The sequence below is a fragment of the Camellia sinensis genome, chromosome 8, assembly GCF_055761805.1.
Source record: "Camellia sinensis isolate YWXY chromosome 8, ASM5576180v1, whole genome shotgun sequence".
Taxonomy (NCBI): Eukaryota; Viridiplantae; Streptophyta; class Magnoliopsida; order Ericales; family Theaceae; genus Camellia; species Camellia sinensis.
In genome coordinates, this window is record NC_138968.1 from 19,288,495 (window position 1) to 19,311,680 (window position 23,186).

General features: G+C 37.0%; 1 protein-coding gene across 8 annotated transcripts; it reads right to left on the minus strand.

The window, feature by feature from the left end:
* Positions 1-7,517: 7,517 nt before the first annotated feature.
* LOC145796841 (glyceraldehyde-3-phosphate dehydrogenase GAPCP2, chloroplastic-like) lies at positions 7,518-22,845 on the minus strand. Of its 8 annotated transcripts, none has more exons than XM_082882184.1 (7): positions 22,559-22,845; positions 10,243-10,281; positions 9,916-10,016; positions 8,829-9,272; positions 8,539-8,622; positions 7,991-8,056; positions 7,518-7,898 (listed from the first exon to the last, which is right to left on the minus strand). In XM_082882184.1, the coding sequence occupies exons 4-7, from the start codon at positions 8,984-8,986 to the stop codon at positions 7,844-7,846; spliced, it is 363 nt and encodes a 120-aa protein (XP_082738310.1). In that variant the 5' UTR covers positions 8,987-9,272; positions 9,916-10,016; positions 10,243-10,281; positions 22,559-22,845; the 3' UTR covers positions 7,518-7,843. The 8 variants fall into 8 exon arrangements, 5 of the variants coding, with proteins under 5 accessions (XP_082738310.1, XP_082738308.1, XP_082738309.1 ...); XM_082882182.1 differs by having other exon boundaries at positions 7,967-8,056; XR_014337422.1 differs by lacking the exon at positions 8,829-9,272.
* Positions 22,846-23,186: the final 341 nt, after the last annotated feature.

Here is a 23,186-nt window from a genome sequence, read left to right on the forward strand (position 1 = left end):
AAATACAAAGGATACACAAAAAACTTAGACGAAATTTAATTTTTTTTTTTTTTACAACATAAAACACACCATACAAACTTATATATATATCAAAAATTTATACATAGATAGAAATACTTACATAACTTGATCTTGCTTTTAAAAGCTCTTCACCAAGCTCTGATACCAATTACCAAACAAATAAGGAAAGGAGCTTTTTACTATTTTTATTATGGAATTATGGTGGAGTTATGGAATAAGGAATTATGATAAAGACAAAGACGGAAGCACAAAGATGGAGAGAATATGGAGGGAATTTACATTGCCTTTTTCATTGGCTTGAATGCCAATTTATAGAATACATATTGTATATACAGACAAAAACCAAAAGTTATGGCATATCTACCTTACGTCCAATTTCTACAACTTTTGACAAAACTTTACAACTTTTTGACAAAGTCTACAAGCCTAGGCATAGGCTTATACAACGTTTCCACAAAATTAAATACAAAGACAAAAAAAAAGTCATAAATGAGAGACTTCAATTATTTGTCATCTTTATACTACAATTATATGCATACACTGTATATATTTGTTATCTTTATATACATACACTGTCTATCCTCCTCGATTTTCAAAGAGATAGACTGTTATAGATAAGCTTTGGCTGAGCGGAGTTGTCGTGTAGCATCGGCTGAAAAGATTTGGCTGATCACTTTCCGCCAAATGATGCAGGTTGCTCCATGTGTCCTGGATAAGGTTGGAGTCGATCAGGAGACAGCTGCATTTGATAGTGGGGTCCACTATGCTTCCATCCTGTTGATGAGATTGTGATATTCTTCATCAGTTTCTGATGGAGGGGAATCCGGATCTTGGCCGTATTGTTCATTCCGGAAATGTTCTACATCATCCGCGGTCATGGCTAGTTCCAACAGAAGATCCAAATTATTTCTCTTTTTGAGATTTATTAACATGTCAAGAGCCTCATTAATTTGTGTAGGAGACCTTTGATATGTTATGGGAAAATGGGTTACAAATAATATTCTACCATCTGTAACCATGAATGGCAATTTTGCTGAGCCGTGGATATTGGATGCTGCTTGTGAAACAGATATTAGACTGTCTATCCAATATTCTGTCAAAGAAAGTTTTTGGATATTTTCCAATCGCTCTCTCCGGTGATCTTCATCTAAATAATCATCTTCAAATTCAAAATCTTCGGTTTCTTTAAGATACCAAATCTGGTATAGTTGGAAAAAATGTTCTCGTTCTCGCCAACCAACAGTGCTGGAGATCCAGAAAGTAAAATATTTGCTCCATCGAAAGCCTTTTACTATCCATGAGAGCATTGCTTTGATGATCATTGGATAATCTATCCATTGGATTAGATCTAAAATTTGGAAAATAACTTGATTAGTTATTCCCCAATCTATATCATCAAAAAACCACATGTCATGGTTTGCCATGATGGTTATTTTGGGAAGTCCATCTTTTAAATTTAATTTATCATAAGATCGTTCTAAGATTTGTCTAATCTTATCATGATGATCTTCAACTCGATTTTTGATTAACATAAAAATTTCTTTTGGAAGCAAAGTTCTTGCCTTTTCAAAAAGACAAATTCTTTTTATTTGTTCAAAAACTGGATCAGAAAACTTATCTGATATGAAGTCTGATAGCTGAAGAAAATTGTTTATTTTTTCAAAATTAAAACCTTCATTCCAATTCATTTGTTTAAGAATATTGAAACAAAGATTTTGCAAATCTTTTAATTTAGCTATTTGCACAGCTAATTTGTTAGCCAGAACTCCCATGTGTTTTCGAAATTTCACTTTGTTGTCTACAATGTGAGTTTTCCAAACTCCATTGAGTTCTATATAAATTTTTCTGGATATACCAGGGTTGAAAAAATCTTTTATTTCAGATTCATCTGGTCTGGATGTCTGAATATTAGTTGAAACTGGGTTAGTTCTCATTTAACAAAAATTCTTTTGATAAACAGGCATAGCTGGTGTACTGTAAAAAGTTTTTTTAGCTTTGGTCATGCTATCATATGATTTATGACTGGCTCCTGGAAATCCGCAAACTTGCTGATTAGCTTCATTCCAGTCTGTGTAAATTCCAGGTTGTTTTCCTGAGAATACAACATAAACTCTTTCTTGTCTGGGGTTTGCCTTTTTAGCAATTGTCACCCAATCTCCTTGAGTGGGTTGTTTACCCTTATCCATTGTTTCCTCTTGGTCTAGAGGTCTTCTGCAAAAATTAAATTTACTTGTTTAGCAATTTAATTTTTTGAAACAATTTCTGCTAAGAAAATCTGCAAGAAAATTGTTAGTACCTTTAAGAAGTTCTACTTCAAAAGTATATTTAGAAATTTTATTATATCAGGCTAATCTTCTCCTTGCTCAATAGATTTTTTATTGATCAAGAAATCTCTTACTGCCTTATTATCAGTGCGTACAATAAAATTTTCTGGGGCTAAATAGATATGAAAGCTTTTTATTGCCAATTTTATTGCAAGTAATTCTTTTTCAAAAATAATATATTTCTGTTCATTTGGTTTAAATGTTCCAGAATTATATCCGCAAATTAATTCTTCTTTTTATAATTTTATGGGTATTGGATTTTTTCTTGGTCTAATCCCATTTTCTGATAAAGGTATCTCTTTATCATACCATAAATTACTTGGTATTGCTTTAAGAACACATCCCCAGCATGCTTCTGAAATTAATTTATCACCTGTTTTAGGAAGATAAACATCTAGTAAAGTTTTAACATTTTCTTTAATTTGTTTAATTAAAGCAACATCTTCTACTGTCCATTCAAAAATAACATTTTTCCTTAATTTGATTAACCAAGGAATTTCTATTTTTGAAAGATTTTTGATAAAATTTCGTCCATAATTTAAAATGCCTAATATGTTCTTATAATTTTCTTTAATAAACTCTGTAATTGTGTTATATTTTCAAGAGTATCAGGAAAATCTCGTACTTTGGACAAAATATGTTCTTGTAATTTAAACCTTTCTGGTTTAAAATTATTCTCAAAAATTCAATTGATTCTTTTTCTAGTTCAATCTTTTTTAGAGACAAAATAATTCCATGCTTTTGGAATTTTTTACAAAGTAATTTTAAATGTTTTTTATACTCCTCCTTGGTTTTAGAGAAGATAAGTATATCATCAATATAAACTACACAATAATCTTTAAGATCTTTAAAAATTGTATCCATCTACCGTTGAAATACCTGTGGTGCAATATTTAACCTAAAAGGCATAACATTTCAGTGGTAATGTCCTCTAAGTGTACTGAAAGCTGTCAATTTTTTTGACTCTTCAGTCAATTGAATTTGCCAAAATCCACTTTTACAATCAAATTTGCTAAAGATTTTTATCCTTTGGTTAAGTTAATCAAAACATCTTTTCGTGGAATAAAATATCCATCAAATTCTAAATTTTCATTTAGCCGTTTATAGTTGACTACCATTCGGGCTTTTCCTCTTTTAATTTCAGCATGGTTTCTTACCATAAAAGCTGGATTAGAGTGAGGGCTTTTAGTTTCTTCAATTAACTTTTTGTCTAAAAGTTCCTGGAGTTGAATATCAAATTCATCTATATCTTGTCTAGTGTAGATCATTGGTCTTACTCTAATGATAACATTAGGGTCTTTCAATTTTAAACTACAATAACGTGGACTACGTTGCCATAGTTTTAATGGATGTTCACTAAAATTTTCTTCTAAAATTTTATAGATCCAATGTGATTCATCAATAGTTTTGATGATGGGAGTTAACTCACCATGCAGCACGGGCACAAACTCTTTATCACAAATATATTTATGTTGTTCTAACAAGAGAATATGAATTAAGACATTGTTTATGCTTAATGAAATAACTTTTTCTTGTATTTGCATTGGAAGGTATTTATATATAAAATTATTGCCAAGAAGGAAATCTCCATGCATATACGGAAAACATAAAATTTTTGGTATAATGAATTTGTTATCATTTAACCAAATAACTATATTTTTAGCCTTGAATTGTATAGAAGTATGGTTGCCATCAATTCCAGTAACCAAAATTGGATGTTTCATTAATGTCCATTTTTCCTTTGGTATGGCATTCCATTTACATGAGCTAACTGTAGCTCCTGTGTCTATGAGAACATTGAGACTATTGGGTTTATAACCTGCAAAATTAAATGTTCCCAATACATATGTATATCTTCTTTTTCCCTAGCTAGGAGAAAAAATGATATCATCATTTTTTGTTTGAAAATGATACATATATGCAGACTTAATATGTTCAGGTTTTCTTGTTCCTGGAAAATTAGGAATCTGAACATTGTTTGAAGTAATAGATTCTTGATTAGAATTATTACTTGATTCTCCAATGCTTAACGTTGAAAATGATTTGTTAGGAAAATCTTTTTTGAATACAGAAGTTGATCTTTTAATTTTTGAAACTGTATTTTCAATATATAAATTTTTTCCTGATGTCTGCATTTGTAATTGTGCAGGTTTTTTTGTTTTAGAAGATTCTCCTTGTCCCACTAGGTCTTGGATTAACCATTGTCAAGGGACTTCTAAATCGCTCCAATTCATTAGACGAGGTTGTATTACCGTGTCAAATGGTCTTGGTTCAAAGATTTCAGCGATTTTATTATCGTTTGATCTTGTTTTCGTTTCAGGAAATTTGGTTAATTCGTGAATTGTTTTCCAACGAATAGCCAAATCATGAGAATTTGATTTCATTCCTAATCCTTGTGTTTTAATTCTTATTCTGACTGTATCTTCAATATTAGGATCATTTATGGAAATAAAGAAATTTGGTCTGACATTAAACCAAACTACTCCATTAGCCAAATTAGACTGAATTCCTCCAATGATTGCTTTCATTGGGTCGAAAAATCTTTTATTAAAAATTACTGCCAAAATAGGAGTATCTATCCCTTGGCGAAATAAGGCTGTTATGGTTACTTGAATTTTTCCAATATGAATATATTGAATTTCAGGATATTTCTTTTTCCATCTTGCAACCTTTTTCTTATCAAAAAAAGAATATCAATATTTCCTTCTTCTGACCATTTTGGTTGAGTGTTACCACTGTATTGTTCAAACACTCTTGCTGAAAAGAAGTTGAATTTTGAAAGTTTGTAAATTTCTGGAACAGCAACTTCTTGCATTTTTTCGAATGTTGCTAATTCTTCGTCGGTAAAAGTTTTTTCTTCTCCGATTACATCTCCAAGTCGAATTGCCTGTAATTCTTCTTGAGATATATTATCTACTTCTTGAGATATTTCTTGACTATTATTAGTCATCATGAAGATTAGTTCTTCATCTGAACTTTCTTCATCACTAGAAATTTCATATAAGATTTCTTCTTCATCAGAAATTTCTTCTCCATATATTATTTCAAAATCTTGTTCTTCAAGGACTTTGATCATTTTCTTTGCATTTTTTTTTCCCTTTTTGAGCATTCGGGTGCATAGTGACCTTCTTCGTTACAAATGTAACATTTACAAGTTTTCTTTTTTGAAACACTTGTTGGTTTCTTTTTTCGAATATACTTTTTGTTTTTTGAAAAAGTTTTGTTCTTCTTCCAAGGTTTCCATTTATATATTCTACGTTTTTTGGAAAATCCTTTCCTTTTAGGAAATGTATTACAACCAATTTTCCAATTTTCTTTTAAAATTTTATCACAACATTTTTGACCGTATTGTTAGTTGAAAATTTAATTTTTTATTCATTTTTTCGCCTTTGCTTCTAGACACCGATCTGCTATCAGTCTTATAACATAATTAATGCGAAAACCAAGATTATCATATTCTTCCTTCCCTATTTTTTTAAGAAAATCAAGATATGTTTTAATACATAACTCATCCCATGGATTAGGGACAGTTGGTCTCAACTACTGGAATTTGCAAGGGTAAGATATGAAGCAATAACTTATAATGCCCAAAGCTGCCATACACTTCTGTATGCATTTGGTGCCTATTCTAATTGTTTTCATCTGCTCACATCCACCTGATTGATGAATAATCTCTCCTTGAACCACTGGCCCCATGCTGGCGCACTCCTACATACACAGGTCCATAAGTGGCTAGGAAATAGGAGCTAATCCCTGTCTGTGTGCACATGTGCGCCTCGCATTTCTTCCCTGATCTATATCTCTAGTCCAGTGCAGCCTTTCCAAAGAGGGAACTTACGATAGGAACAATACTTGTGGTCTGGCTTCCCTATCAATTGGATTCTAATCAAAATATAGTTTTACAACTTTTTTCTAAACATTGGAATTGTTGTGTAAAGCACTGAATTTGGTCAACATCTTGAAATGGTTTTTTGAAGGGTAATTAAAATAACCATATAATGTTAAGGCCATGGGTATTCTTTCCTCTCTATGGAGTACAGCACAAGGTGATGTTGACATCACTAACATTTTTAATGTCGACTGTTATTCCAGATGGTGGACCCTACACTATCAAACTACGATGCAGAAGGTGCTGGGCCATATCTCATTGACGAATTTGTTGAATTCTTGAACGAGAATGGCATCATTCAAAAAGATCAATTGAATGACTGGAGCTAGAAATGTTGATGTTGTGGTGTATGATATGATGAAATGTGTCCGATTTAGTATGATTCTGAGTTGTTTTACTCCATGATTGAATCTATTTTATGTTCAAACCAAAAATTTGTTAAAATACGAAAGAGGGACAATACTGAGTGGTATTGGTATTCTTTTTCAATGATGGGATTATTGATTTTGATTATATGAATTTTTTGATGAAATAAATGCTAGGGTATATGCAGCTCTGTTTGGTGCAATTTATGGGGTTAATTATAAACTTAAAAAAAATAATTGAGAAAGAAAGAGATACTTTATTTTAGTCTCTGCTTTCTAATTATCAATATATGTATATATATATATATATATATATTTGGAGAAGGTTTTAGTATATACAACACAAATATATAACCTAATCTAGGAGAGGGGAGATGATACTCAAAACCCACACCTTGTGTCTGGTAAAGAGGGCCTTTACCACTTGGGTTGTCTCTGTCTCCTAATTATTATCAATTTTTATCTTATAAGAAGTTTTACAAAACAGTATTAGACCGTGACTACTTTCTCTCTACACTCTTGCTTTCTACCCGGGGTGAGATATGCTTTCGCAAAGGTGGATGTGGAGAAAAATAAGAGGCATATTTAGAAGCTCTCAAAGTGGGGTCACTCATTATTTTTAAGGTAAATTATACATACATTCTTAAAATTTAATTGAAATACAAATCACCTCTTATAATTTTGAAAATTATATTTTACTAGTTAAAATTTTTAATTTCATAATAAATCATTTATTTTATTAATAAATAATAAAAATTAATTAACAATTTTTAATGATATTAGAAATATATTTAAATTAATAATTTAAATAATTTTATTATTGTATAAGAAAATAATTATGGTTTTTATTTTTTAGTTAATTTTGTTAAATAAAAAATTCTAATAAAAAAATATATGCCAAATCACAAACAATGTGTCTTAAACAAACCTTAGATGGTATATTTGTAATTTACCCTTATTTTTAAAATAAAAATTCTTTCCCACATGTTCTTATGGTGACCTGAGATAAACACACGGCACAAACAAATCATATATATGTATTACTAAAGTGAGTTCATAGTCGTGTGGAATCTTCATTATTTTTAGGTCCCGTTATGAAACTCAATAGAAAGGCTCAAATGATATGATGATGATAACAAAGACCAATTAAACACAAAAATGACTATGAAATTTATAAACTACTTTTAACTAAAATCAATGCAGGCTCCAAAAATTGAAACAGCAGTCTCCTCCTCCCAGACCACTTAGTTGCTGGCAGCCACCAATGCCATGTGCTCTATCAGGTTCAACACTCGGTTGCTGCAATAAAGACCAAATGAATCACCACTAGGTGTCGGTGCACAGAGAGAGAGAGAGAGAAGCTGTACCTGTAACCCCACTCATTGTCGTACCATGAAACAAGCTCCATGAAAGATGCATTCAGTCCCATCCCAGCCTTGGCATCAAATATACTTGACCTGAGATAAAATATGCCCCAAAAATGTAAATCAAATAGTAAAGGAGAAAGTCATCGGAACATCAAGGATATAAAAAAAAAAAACCCCCGACTCAGGGCACTTCAGCTTTAGGGTCATTCACCGGTAAAGAATATGAACAAAATAGATGCGGTGAAACAAATTTCCATATCAAAGGAGATTTAAAAAAAAAAAAAGAAAAAGGCCCAGAAAACCACGCGATAACAGCCAAAACGTTCCTGCTTCTGCCCCCTTACTTCCAAACCAATTGAAAAAGTTTCTTTAATTGAAAAGTGTAACATCAGCACATAAGCTATAGATGGGAAACCAATATGATATAGCTGCTGCTGGAAGGCCAAGAATTTTTTCCATTCAAGAATTTAAAAACACATCTACATTCAGAAGATATTGTGTGGGATATTTAAATTCTTAATGACAATAGTTTTATCAGGATATAAAAATGAGAGAGAGACAACAAAGTTAACCTTGAGTCACCAACAAAGTCATTGGAGACAACCTCCTCATATGTGTACCCGAGAATGCCTTTCAGCGACCCCTCTGAAGCATACCTATAATTGAAATATCAAGGGTGCCTTAGTTTTTTTTGTTTTTTTTGGTATGTCAAAGGTGATTTAGTACTTACCAATATGATGTTAATTCATGCCTAGGAACCTCACATCAATCAATCATGAGAGAGAGAGAGAGAGAGAGAGAGAGAGAGAGAGAGAGATTGTATATGCAAGGTGGATAAGAAAACAAAAAATGGCAAACATACTTTATGGCTGCTTTAACATCTTCATAAGAAGCACTATTCTCAAGTCGACAAGTTAAGTCCACAACAGAAACATTAGGAGTTGGGACTCGGAAGGCCATTCCTGTGAGCTTTCCATTAAGTTCTGGAAAACACCTCAAAATTACAAGGAGACACCTCATGACTCAGGATAAGGTGAAGCTGGCATAGTTTGCATAACATTAACATCCTGTCACATCCTATCTCCTCATTTTAACCATTCAGAAGATTTCACAGAAAAATAATTTGTAGACATAGGATCGAAATTTTTGAAAAGCGGTAACTGGTATTTGTCCCACCAAATCCTCAAGTCAACCGCCTTTCCAATTACAATGCTAAATATGCCCACATGTTGCGCCAGAATGGTATCCTTAAAACCTACTTCCCACCATCCTGAAGAAAAGTAAGGGAGTCCATGGTTTTCTCTGGCTGTGAAAAATCCAAAATACATGCAAGTGAATTTTCTTTCAATCTCTTGTAGACTTTTTATAACTTGTAAAGTGTAAAAGCTGCCCCAACTCCCTCGGGGTACTTAACCCAATTACAAGATCTTGCAATGAAATCAACAAATATTAAGCAAACATAACATTAACCTAACTCGGTAGCAACAATTACATTCCACAATATTGCGGCTGAGATAAAAAACTATTTGAGTTTAGCCAAGTTTATGTTGTTCAAGGTCAATCAGCTACCTTGAAGTTGACTAAAAATAACACCAAGTTCAAGCTCCTGAACTGGAAGTATTATTTTCAACAAAAAATTAGCAATTTAAGATAGTGAGGTTTGCAATTTGAGTTTCAGTTTTGTTATTCAAAAAAACTTCTTAATCTAGCAAGGATGCTTGGGATCATACACCAAGAACTGCGTGTACAAGTCAGATTCAAACTTGGGTCATCAAATGAGCTACAATTATCTTTTAGCAACCTAAGCTTGCCAAGAACTGCTAAGTTCAGCTTACAGCCCAACAATTGGAAGGAGATTATGTTACTACTGAAAATACACTACATCTAAAACAATTCAAGATGTCTAGGGAGGAACCCAAAGAAAATAGAAGCAATGCACAATTTCTTACCATGTACTTAGCATCAACAAAAGGATCATTGACAGCTACAACATCCATGTCATCCCTAGATGTTGCTATCCGTAATACCAATCTTCCAATCCGACCAAAACCTGAAAAAGTAAGCAATTTGAGTTAGTTCAGTTTTGTTAGTCAAAATAACTTCTTAATCTAGAAAGGATGCTATGGATCATACACCAACAACTACTTACAAGGTCAAATATTTTATTGAAGGAAAATAAATTGCATACATAGTCAATAAACAACTGAAACAAGGAATACTACGGGATGTTGGGTGAAGAACAACTGAAACATGACAGAAACCATCAATAAACATACCATTGATTCCAACCTTTGTCTTCCCACTGCTTTGTGATTCTAAACAAAACAAAACAAATATAAAACTAATATTAAAATAATATGTGCATAGATAATGCACCAACAACATCCAATCATGAGAAGAATTGTATATCAATCAAATAAAAATCCTCAAATGCAGAGGTAAAATATGCAACTATTAATCCATAAGGGGAATATTACATTCAACCATAACCCAAAACCACCAATATTAGAAGTATAACATAAGAAGAAACGAAAAATTATAAACATAAACAGATTTTAACAAATAAATAAGAAATTGTTATCTCATATCAGTTAGATGAGTACAGAAGTCAATTAACTACACATTAGATTTCACAAACCCAAGCCAAATTTGAAGTATATATCTATATATATGGAATCAAAACAACTACCAAATCAAACAAACATGGAAAACAAAGGTGAAAGGGGCAGTTTCAAAGAAGGGGATTTCGGTCTGGGGTTTCATAGAATGGAGATGGAGAAGGGGAGAGAAACAAGCTGCAGAGAGAGAGAGAGAGAGAGAGAGACATACATTGAGGCATGTAGCTTGCTAAAAAAAGTATTTTACTCATCAACTACAAAATGTATAATCACACTATTAATTGGTATAATAAAAATATTTAAAATTTTAGAAACTATAAATATCGTAATCAAGTCACAAAGATTTGTGATATAAAATACAAAATACATAACTGCATCACTAATTGGCGTAACGAAATTGTTTAAAATTATAGAAAATCACCAATGTCGTAACTAATTTTCAAAATTTCAGAACATTAACCAAAAATTATGTAACTATGCACTAATTGGTGTAACAAAAACATCTAAAATTTTTAAAAACCACCAATGTCATAACCAACTCACAAAATTTAATAACATCAACTACAAAATGTGTAACTACACCACTAATTGGCATAATAAAAATAATCAAAATTTTTACAAATTACAAATGTCATAACCAACCCATAAAATTCCATAACATCAATCACAAAATGCGTAACAACACAACTAATTTATAGCGACCCCGGTCTTTTCCCATTTGATTATTTTATCCGGACTGTTCCGTAGATTCTGTCATTGTATAATGGTTGTTGTTGTTGTTCCTTATTTTCTCTTTTGGAATTATAGGATGTGTTAGGCAGGTTTGTTCAGGTTGGTTGGGTTTAGAAACCAAGTGTTGCTGTCCAGAATTTTGGTTATTCGCTCGAGCGAGGAGTTTGTCGCTCGAGCGAGATGTTGTTTTGGTTCTTCGCTCGAGCCGGGGTTTGGTAGCTCGAGCGAGAGTTTGCGTCTGGGTTGGACCTGAAGCTTTGCATTCTTGGCTCGAGCGAGCTTTTCTTCGCTCGAGCGAGTTAGTTTGTTCTTCGCTCGAGCAATAGTTCCTTCGCTCGAGCGTGAGTCTGGTTTCAGACCTGAGGGTTTGAGTTCTTCGCTCGATCGAGCTTTCTTTCGCTCGAGCGAGCTTTTGGGTTGTTGGCTCGAGCAAGGCTTCCTTGGCTCGAGCGTAGATTCTCTGTGTCTGGTCGCTCGAGCGACCAAGTCTTCGCTCGAGCGAGCCTGTCCAGTTTAAATACACAGCAACGGGATTTGATCAGTCTTTTTCATATTCTTTTGATTCCAAACTCTAGGTTCGATCTCTCTCTCTCCCTATTCACCTTCTCTCTTAGGTTTGATCTGTTTAGAGAGTGTTTCAACCCTAGTTGCTTTATTAAAAAGATAGAGGGAGTCGAGAGCTTTCATTTAATCTGAACATTTGGCAATTTGGAGCATTTTGGTCTTTGGGCACTCATCTCTGTCTTCACCATTTGGGTTGTTTTCTCTGAGGTAGGGATTTCCTACTCCAATTTATAGGTTACGTTCTAAGTTTTGGTATTTTAATATGTTGGGAATACTTTGGTAAATTTTGGGAAAAACCCTAGTTGAATTATTGAATTGATTTGTATAAGTAATTCATGGAATTGGGAAAAGATGGTTAAATTCATGGAATTGGGGAAATTCATTGATTAATTGGCATAATTGGATAATTTGTATCATTTGTCTATTGTATTGTGGACATAGTTATTTTCAGTTTAGAAATAACTGTTTTGGGCTATCGGTGGAGGATAGTCGTGATTGTTGTAGACATTGCATGTGGATTAGAATTAACTGAAACTAATCACATTGGTTAAGTCATAAATTTTGACTATTGCATTGATAGAGAATATGTGTATTGATTGAGCATTGCATTTGCATACATTGTTTTGTGTGTGGGAGGAGATAGGGGATGTACTCCACGGTTTAGGGGAAGATAGGGTATGGACCTCTAAACCGGATTTTGTTTGGGAGGAGATAGGGGATGGACTCCATTAGCATCACTTTTATGTGTGCTTATTTATATAGAAGTGTTTTATTGATACAGCACTAAAATGTGTATCAATCTGGAAGTATGAAGTGTTTTGATTTATTTGAGCTTGAGTCTCATTTGTTTGTTGATATTGGAAGGATGTGAATACGGTATATGTAATTCACTGTTGTAAGTTTGGCCAGGTTCTGAGCCATGTTGATAAAACTGGGAAGTAAAACGTATCTTAGACAATAGTGTCATGAGACTGTAAACTGAAGTAATTGATTATCCTGGTTAACCATCTGTTGAATGCTATTGCTTTATTCGTTACTTATATGTGGTTTAGTATTTTTCTATTGGGCTGTGGCTCACCCTTTATGGGAACATCATTTTCAGGTTCAGGGGATAAGCTACCTCCAAGGACTTAGCTTGGAAGGACTTGGATTCTGAAGACTATTTTTCTGTTGTTTGCTTTTATTTGTTAGTACATGTAAACACTCAAGCCTAGGGCTTTCCTTGTATTGAGTTAGAACTCGTATTATTTTGTATCCAAGTGTTGGCTTGGAAAGATGTAAGCCTGTAGGGCATTTTATTCGATTATTTAGTAATACTCTGATGAATGAATTAATAAAATGTCTTCTTTAAATAATGCATGTCAATGATATATAATGGGTTAATTTTGACGGCGTTACAACTTGGTATCAGAGCGTACCGGGTTTGAATACTTTGGGTACGTGGGAAGTGATTAGTATCACATTGGGTTCGTCTCGTTTGATAGAGACTTAGTGTAATGTTATATGCTTATGTGATAACATGTTTATGTGATTATGTGGGTATGGAATGTAGTTTCTAGGATGTTGATTGGACCCTTGAGTTTCTAGTAGTCTTGTTGGAAAGGCACTTGATCAATGCTGCTTCCAACCGGAACTATAGTAACGCATTGGGACTATCATTATCCGGGAATGAAATTCGTAGGTGCTTATGTGATTATGTGCTTACGTGGAATGAATTATTGTTGTCCATTGCATTACGACGCGAGTGTTTAGCTTCGGCACATTTATTAATGTGCTAATGTCTTTGTTTCCTTTATTAGGATGTCAGGACGAGGACGAGGACGCGGTAGGCGTGGTAGGTCAGGTAGGCAGGAGGTGCCTGTGCCAGAGGAGATTCCGGCAGTTCAGGAGGGAATTGGCCAGGCCAATGTGGCCGAGCCAGTAGGCCAGCAGGCTATGGGCGCTTTAGCTCGAGAGATAGCAGGGGCATTCAGGGAGTCAGTAGGCATTCTCAGAGCTGAGAATCAAGCTCAGGCTGTGATTGCGGATGCAGGACCTTCCTTTCTGAAGAGGGAGTTCGTCCGGTCTAATCCGGATGAATTTGTGGGTGATCCTAAAGAGCCACTTAAGGCAGATGAATGGCTCGAACAGACAACGAAGACGTTTGAGATGCTTGGCATCGAAGACGAGGGGTTGAAAGTGACCTTGGCATCTTTCCAGTTGAAGGGGGATGCGGGTCAGTGGTGGAAGTTTACTAAGGGGCGTATAGGAGGTACGTGGGAGGCTTTTGTGAATGCTTTCCAGGAGAAGTTTTTATCTCCGGCAGTCAGGGAGAAACTGCGAGACCAGTTTTGTCAGCTTAATCAGGCGAGTTCTTCAGTGGCCGAGTTTGAGGCTGCATTTACTAGTTTGTCCAGGTTTGCACCTGAGTTGGTGGCGTCTGAGGAACGCCGTTGTATTGAGTTTGAGAAGAAGTTGAGGCGTGGCCTCAAGCTGAGAGTTGGGGGAACTATGATTCGGGATTATGGGCGTATGGTTGATGCTGCAGCCCATATGGAGATCATGATGCAGGAGGAGGAGGAAGGGCAGAAGGGCTCCAAGAGGAGTCAGGATAGTCAGAGTGATGGTAGGAGACAGAAGGGTTTTAATCTCCAGCAGTCTCAGGGTAACTTTTCGAGATCGACTTTTCCTGTACCGAGTGCTAGTTCGGGGAAAGGCAGTCAGGGAGACATTACCTGTTTCAAGTGTGGCCAGCTGGGCCACAAGTCTCCAGTTTGTCCTCAGAGGGGAGGAGTGCAGAGAGCAGCATCATCTTCGGCTCGATCTCAGAGCCAGAGTCAGGGTAGAGGTCAGCCACTCTCGTGTTATCAGTGTGGTCAGCCAGGGCACATGAAGAGGTATTGCCCACAGTTGGGTGGCACACCTGGTGCATCTGGTTTGAGGCCGATTCAGGGTCAGCAGCCAGCTCAGTCGGGTCAGGCCTCGAGGGCTAATCAGGGGGCTTCATCGTCCCAGACAGTGCAGCAATCTTATGCTCCTAGGGGTGAGCAGGTTGATCAGAGGTCGTCTGGGCGCGTGTACGCTGTTACCGCGCAGGATCTTGTACCGACTCCATCAGTTGTGAGAGGTACCTTCTTGTTTTGCAACTCGGTTGCTAATGTTTTGATTGATACGGGTGCATCTCATTCCTTTGTGTCTGCTGCATTTGCATCTGTTTTGGAATTGGACTTAGCACAGTTAGCATCTCCTATATGTGTAGTGTCACCTCTTGGGGGTGAATTGATTTTGAAACAAGGTGTTAGGGATTGTGATATAGAGGTTGATTATCATAGAATCCCATTTTCCTTTGTCGTTATGCCTATGAGGGGTTTCGATGTTATTTTGGGTATGGACTGGTTATCGTCATACCGGGCAGTTATTGATTGCTACCGCCAGAGGGTCACTTGTTGTACCGTGAGCGGAGAGTATTTTCATTTTCTGGGGGACCGGGTTGGTGATGTGTTGCCACCGGGGTATGTTCCACGAGGACGGAGTGAGCTTAGTAGTTTACTTGCTAACCTTTCGATTAGTGAGGATGAGGAGACACTGATTGTGTTGCCAAGGGTGGTTTGTGAGTACTCGGATGTCTTTCCCGAGGATCTTGTTGGTTTGCCACTGCATCGGGAGATTGAGTTCTCTATTGACCTAGTGCCCGGCACGGCGCCGATTTCCATGGCACCTTATCGTTTTGCCCCAGCCGAGTTAGTTGAGTTGAAGATCCAGCTCCAGGAGTTATTAGACAAGGGTTTTATACGTCCTAGTGTTTCGCCGTGGGGAGCACCGGCCCTCTTTGTTAAAAAGAAAGGAGGTGCTTTGAGACTTTGTATAGATTACCGGAAGTTGAATCGGGCTACGGTCAAGAATAAGTACCCTATGCCCCGTATAGATGATCTATTTGACCAATTGAAGGGTTCCCGTTGTTTCTCTAAGATAGACGTGAGATCGGGTTACCACCAGTTGAGGGTCAGGGAAGAGGATATTTCGAAGACGGCATTCCGTACGCGGTATGGCCATTATGAGTTTCTGGTGATGCCATTCGGACTCACCAATGCACCGGCAGTCTTTATGGACTTGATGAACCGGATTTTCCGGGAATTCTTGGATCGGTTTGTAGTCGTTTTTGTGGACGACATCCTTATCTATTCGCCTTCTGAGGAGGAGCACGAGGCACACTTGAGGGTGGTGCTTGAGTTACTTAGAGCCCATAGGCTGTATGCCAAGTTTGGGAAGTGTGAGTTCTGGCTGAGAGAAGTCAAATTCTTAGGCCATGTGGTATCCGGTGAAGGAGTGTCTGTTGATACATCCAAGGTAGAGGCAGTGCAGGATTGGGCACAGCCTAAGAGTGTATTTGAGATCCGCAGTTTTCTGGGATTAGCTGGGTATTACCGTCGGTTTGTGAAAGATTTCTCCAGGTTAGCATCACCGTTGACTAGGCTGACTCGGAAGGGAATTTGTATGGAGTGAGACTTGTGAAAAGTCGTTTCAGGAGTTGAAAGTTAGACTGACTACTGCTCCAGTATTGATTATTCCAGAGAGAGGGTTGGGTTATGCAGTCTTTTGTGACGCCTCACGAGAGGGTCTGGGTTGTGTGTTAATGCAAGAGGGGAAAGTAGTTGCCTTTGGCTCACGTCAGTTGAAAATTCACGAGCAGAATTACCCTACGCATGATCTAGAGTTAGCAGCTGTGATATTTGCCTTGAAGATTTGGAGGCATTATCTTTATGGTGAGAGGTTCGAGGTGTTCTCGGATCATAAGAGTTTGAAATATTTGTTTACACAGAAAGACTTGAACTTGAGGCAGAGGAGGTGGATGGAATTTATAGAGGATTATGACTTTGAGTTGCATTATCATCCGGGAAAGGCCAATGTGGTGGCCGATGCCCTTAGCAGGAAACCTGTTGGTGACATAGCTAGTATAGCCATCCGAGAATGGGAGATGTTGGGTGCACTTGGGGAGTTTGATTTACTTCTGGGCGAATCCGTTGAGGCTGCGGCCTTGTTTTCTGTTATTGCACAGCCTTCACTTGTGATTCGAGTGTTAGAGGCTCAGAGAGGTGACTTTGAGGTAGAATCTCTCCGTGAGAAGATTTCCGGTGGGAAGGTTGAGAAGGGTTTGACGGTGTATTCCGACCTGAGTGTGAGATACCGAGACCGTCTGTTTGTGCCGGAGTCTTGCCGAGAGGAGGTACTCCGAGAGTTTCATCATTCACGCCTTGCGGTGCATCCGGGAGGCACTAAGATGTATCGGGATTTGGGTCGCCAGTTTTGGTGGCGGGGTATGAAGAAGGATGTGGCAGCTTTCGTATCTAAGTGCCTTACTTGCCAGCAAGTGAAGGCCGAGCATCAGAGGCCAGCGGGTTTGTTGCAACCCTTGCCTATTGCCGAGTGGAAGTGGGAGCATGTCACTATGGACTTCGTTGTAGGTCTTCCGAGGACTCAGCGGGGTAGTGATGCTATTTGGGTGGTTATAGACCGGTTGACTAAGTCGGCGCATTTTATTTCTATGCGCGTGAGAGATTCGGTAGATCATCTTGCCGACCTGTATATTCGGGACATAGTGAGATTGCACGGGGTCCCAGTGACGATCGTCTCAGATAGAGATCCTCGTTTTACTGCCAGGTTGTGGCAGAGTTTGCAGAGTGCCTTAGGCACTAAGTTGACCTTTAGCACAGCTTATCATCCTCAGACTGACGGACAGTCCGAGCGTACTATTCAGATACTTGAGGATATGCTTCGGGGTTGTGTTCTAGACTTTAGTGGGTCGTGGGAGAGGCACTTGCCGTTGGTGGAGTTTGCCTACAACAACAGTTTCCAATCTAGTATCGGTATGGCACCATTTGAGGCCTTATATGGCCGACCGTGTAGATCTCCTGTGTGTTGGGCCGAGGTGGGTGATACACCTCTGTTGGGTCCAGAGTTGGTGGGGGAAACGACGGAGAAAGTTGAGCTTATTCGTAAGAGGCTTGTTACAGCACAGAGTCGTCAGAAATTGTGTGCCGACCGTAGGAGGAGACCATTGGTGTTTGAGGTGGGTGATCATGTCTTTCTGAAGATATCACCTAGACGGGGTTTGATGAGGTTTGGGAAGAGTGGGAAGTTGTCCCCTCGGTTCATTGGTCCGTTTGAGATCCTTGAGAGGATTGGCGAGGCTGCTTATCGTTTAGCTTTGCCGCCGCAGTTGTCCGGAGTACATGACGTCTTTCATGTGAGTATGCTTCGGAAGTATGAGCCGGATCCATCACATGTGTTGGATTGGACCGATTTAGTAGTTGATGAGGATGTCTCGTATGAAGAGAGACCGATTCGAGTCATGGATAGGCGGGATCAAGTTTTGCGAGGCAAGACCATCCCTTTGGTCAAAGTTTTGTGGAAACACCACGGAGTGGAGGAAGCCACTTGGGAACGTGAATTGGAAGTCCGCGAGAAATATCCGGACATGTTTGTTGATTTGTAATCTTATAATTAGATTCTGTTATATTATTGAACTTAAGAGCTTTACATATGTCTTAAGTTGTAAAACATTGAGTATGTTTTGATAAATGGGTGTATCTTGAAACTTGTTTCATTATAGAAGATTAGTGTAACATTGTATATGTTGATTACATTGTTGGATGTGTTATATATATCATGCAATTGAATATGATATGGAAATTGTTAACATTGAAAGGAATAATGCATAATAGTGGTGCAGGTTGAAATATATGTTGTTTTAAATATATTGTGGGATGCCTCTTGATAAAGAGATGAAGTGACCAGTATTGGGTCAAGTTGTTTATTATTGTTATATACTATCTTTGGGTATTGAGAAAAACCTGTTTTCAAATTTGTGCCTAATTTCGGGGACGAAATTCTTTGAAGGGGGGGAGGTTATAGCGACCCCGGTCTTTTCCCATTTGATTATTTTATCCGGACTGTTCCGTAGATTCTGTCATTGTATAATGGTTGTTGTTGTTGTTCCTTATTTTCTCTTTTGGAATTATAGGATGTGTTAGGCAGGTTTGTTCAGGTTGGTTGGGTTTAGAAACCAAGTGTTGCTGTCCAGAATTTTGGTTATTCGCTCGAGCGAGGAGTTTGTCGCTCGAGCGAGATGTTGTTTTGGTTCTTCGCTCGAGCCGGGGTTTGGTAGCTCGAGCGAGAGTTTGCGTCTGGGTTGGACCTGAAGCTTTGCATTCTTGGCTCGAGCGAGCTTTTCTTCGCTCGAGCGAGTTAGTTTGTTCTTCGCTCGAGCAATAGTTCCTTCGCTCGAGCGTGAGTCTGGTTTCAGACCTGAGGGTTTGAGTTCTTCGCTCGATCGAGCTTTCTTTCGCTCGAGCGAGCTTTTGGGTTGTTGGCTCGAGCAAGGCTTCCTTGGCTCGAGCGTAGATTCTCTGTGTCTGGTCGCTCAAGCGACCAAGTTCTTCGCTCGAGCGAGCCTGTCCAGTTTAAATACACAGCAACGGGATTTGATCAGTCTTTTTCATATTCTTTTGATTCCAAACTCTAGGTTCGATCTCTCTCTCTCCCTATTCACCTTCTCTCTTAGGTTTGATCTGTTTAGAGAGTGTTTCAACCCTAGTTGCTTTATTAAAAAGATAGAGGGAGTCGAGAGCTTTCATTTAATCTGAACATTTGGCAATTTGGAGCATTTTGGTCTTTGGGCACTCATCTCTGTCTTCACCATTTGGGTTGTTTTCTCTGAGGTAGGGATTTCCTACTCCAATTTATAGGTTACGTTCTAAGTTTTGGTATTTTAATATGTTGGGAATACTTTGGTAAATTTTGGGAAAAACCCTAGTTGAATTATTGAATTGATTTGTATAAGTAATTCATGGAATTGGGAAAAGATGGTTAAATTCATGGAATTGGGGAAATTCATTGATTAATTGGCATAATTGGATAATTTGTATCATTTGTCTATTGTATTGTGGACATAGTTATTTTCAGTTTAGAAATAACTGTTTTGGGCTATCGGTGGAGGATAGTCGTGATTGTTGTAGACATTGCATGTGGATTAGAATTAACTGAAACTAATCACATTGGTTAAGTCATAAATTTTGACTATTGCATTGATAGAGAATATGTGTATTGATTGAGCATTGCATTTGCATACATTGTTTTGTGTGTGGGAGGAGATAGGGGATGTACTCCACGGTTTAGGGGAAGATAGGGTATGGACCTCTAAACCGGATTTTGTTTGGGAGGAGATAGGGGATGGACTCCATTAGCATCACTTTTATGTGTGCTTATTTATATAGAAGTGTTTTATTGATACAGCACTAAAATGTGTATCAATCTGGAAGTATGAAGTGTTTTGATTTATTTGAGCTTGAGTCTCATTTGTTTGTTGATATTGGAAGGATGTGAATACGGTATATGTAATTCACTGTTGTAAGTTTGGCCAGGTTCTGAGCCATGTTGATAAAACTGGGAAGTAAAACGTATCTTAGACAATAGTGTCATGAGACTGTAAACTGAAGTAATTGATTATCCTGGTTAACCATCTGTTGAATGCTATTGCTTTATTCGTTACTTATATGTGGTTTAGTATTTTTCTATTGGGCTGTGGCTCACCCTTTATGGGAACATCATTTTCAGGTTCAGGGGATAAGCTACCTCCAAGGACTTAGCTTGGAAGGACTTGGATTCTGAAGACTATTTTTCTGTTGTTTGCTTTTATTTGTTAGTACATGTAAACACTCAAGCCTAGGGCTTTCCTTGTATTGAGTTAGAACTCGTATTATTTTGTATCCAAGTGTTGGCTTGGAAAGATGTAAGCCTGTAGGGCATTTTATTCGATTATTTAGTAATACTCTGATGAATGAATTAATAAAATGTCTTCTTTAAATAATGCATGTCAATGATATATAATGGGTTAATTTTGACGGCGTTACATAATTAATGTAGCAAAAATATACAAATTTTTTATAAACCACAAATATCGTAATCAAGCAACAAAGTTTCATAACAATTATCATAAAATGACTAACAAATCACTAAAAATCGTAGAATCACCAATCGCGATCTCTAATTATACAAATAAACACAAAATGTAATGACAATAATTAAATAATTTAATCAACGACTTAAAGCCATGGAACAGAAAATGAGAGTTAGAGAAGATTACCCAATAGAGCGAAAGGAAAGGGAATATGAGAAAGAGAGACTAAACGGACTTATCGCCTATGAAAATAATGTCAAAGATGGTGTTGTTTCCGATAAGGAACATCGGAGATATCTAAAGTGAAATCCAGCTCTAACTCTCAAACCGGAAATCCGATTCGAGTCTCGTCTTCTCCCACAAGTCTCTCATACCTAGGCGGTCATGTGTGCCACGTTCCGTGCTACTCCGACGCTGTTTGGTGATTTTGGGGCGTTAACACCTCGAATTCTAAGTTTTTTAAGAACTAATTTGTCTAAAGTGAAATCTGGCTCTAACTCCCAAACCGAGAATCCGATTCGAGTCCCATCTTCTCCCACAAGTCTCTCGTGCCTAGGCGGTTGTGTGTGCCAAGTTTCGTGATAACTTAAAGATCTTCCTGAATCATAAATGTTTTACATAAAATTTGTCTTCCTGATAACTTAAAGATCTTAGTAAAGTGAGTACACCATATGTAAAATCAGAGAACTACTAGAAATAGAAAGAGAGACAATTAAAGAGAATTGGAGCCTACCAATTAGCGTGAATCTAGCCCATGCTGCCATGGCTATAAAACTCAACTGATAAAATAAACTGAAATTCATTTGAAAGGTGTAAATTGAAGTTTTATTTATTTAGGCCAAAAAGGATGAAAAATAGGACTAAAAGTATGTACACATAATGAAAAATTTTAAAACTATCCCATAACAACTTAAAATTTAAAATTAACAAACTAAGAAGAAAATAGGACTAATAATGCTAAACTACCAAATATATAAAGCCAAATAATAACATAACATATCTATTTCATAGAAACCCATTCTTATTTCATAGATTTGTAACAAACCAAACCCAAAGAATAAAATTTGAACTCAATTTTGAACCACACAGAAATTCATATTTCTGTCAAAGAATTTTCACAAGCAAAACTTGAAAATTAATAGGAGTTCACAAGAATAAATAAATAAATACTAGCGGTTAAGGCACACGCGATGCGTGTGTAAATTTAAAAAAAAAAATTATGCAATTGAGTCAATAAAAATTGAATTAAGGAACACTACTTTTCAATTCATAAAAATTTTAATACATCCTCGTTCAATAGAAGAAGAGAAAAAAAAAGAGTCAAGTTCAATTCACAAATTTCAGATAGATCAAAGAAATTCAACCAAAATGGGGTAGCACATAGTGCCAGAGCCTCTGCACCTCCTAGGGTTCAACTGACCATTCTAAAATAACATGTGCATGGCTCTTGCAATTGTTTGAGTCTTTCTCTATTTCAATTTCCTTTCTATATATATATCTATATCTAAAAGGGAAGGCCAAAATTGAGGTAGATGTCACATTTTTTTTTTCCTTTCCAAAATATCCTCATGTAATTGCCCAGATCAAAACATCCTATAACTAATGAAATCCAAATTCAGATTGAGATCAAAATTTATAACCTGTGATAGCACACCACACACCACTAGTATAGTATAGTATAGCTATAAACAAATTGACATAAAAATGAGTAATAAAATCGAAATTGGAGGGATTTGAAAATACCTAGCAGCATGAGAATGCTAAATCGTGTAGTAGCCGGCATGGTGACCCAAGTCTTCGGCGGAAACGTCGGGGTCAGCGAAATTGGGAAACTTGAAACGCTTCTCGACGATCCTGGGAGCGACAGGCGCAGCAGAGGCATCATTGGGATCGACGATGTTGATGGACTCCTTTGGGAAGAAATTGAGCTCTCTGATCAACTTCTCACCCTGAAGCGACGGAAGCCTCGCGTTTGATGGTATGCGAAGAGTCGCTAAACACAAGGAACAGAGAAGAAGGAAAGGAAATGCCTTGGGCCTTGTTTGGTTTGTGTTTCTCAAAAAATTTTGAGAAAAATTCTCTGCAAATAAGTTTTCAAAAGTAATTAAACCAAACAAATTTTTCCAAATTTTTTTTCCAAAACTTGTTTGGTTTACAAGTTTTCCAAACAAATCTCTCTCTCATACACATCAAATCAATCACTTTTTTCAAAACTCTCTCTCAAAATAATTTTTCAAAACATCTTTTGAAAAAAAACCAAACCAAACAAATTTTTGTACTTTTTATCTCAAAATATGTTTCTCAAATACAAACCAAACAAGCCCTACACAAGCCGAACCCTTCATCTCTCTCTCTCGCGGGGGGAACCCGA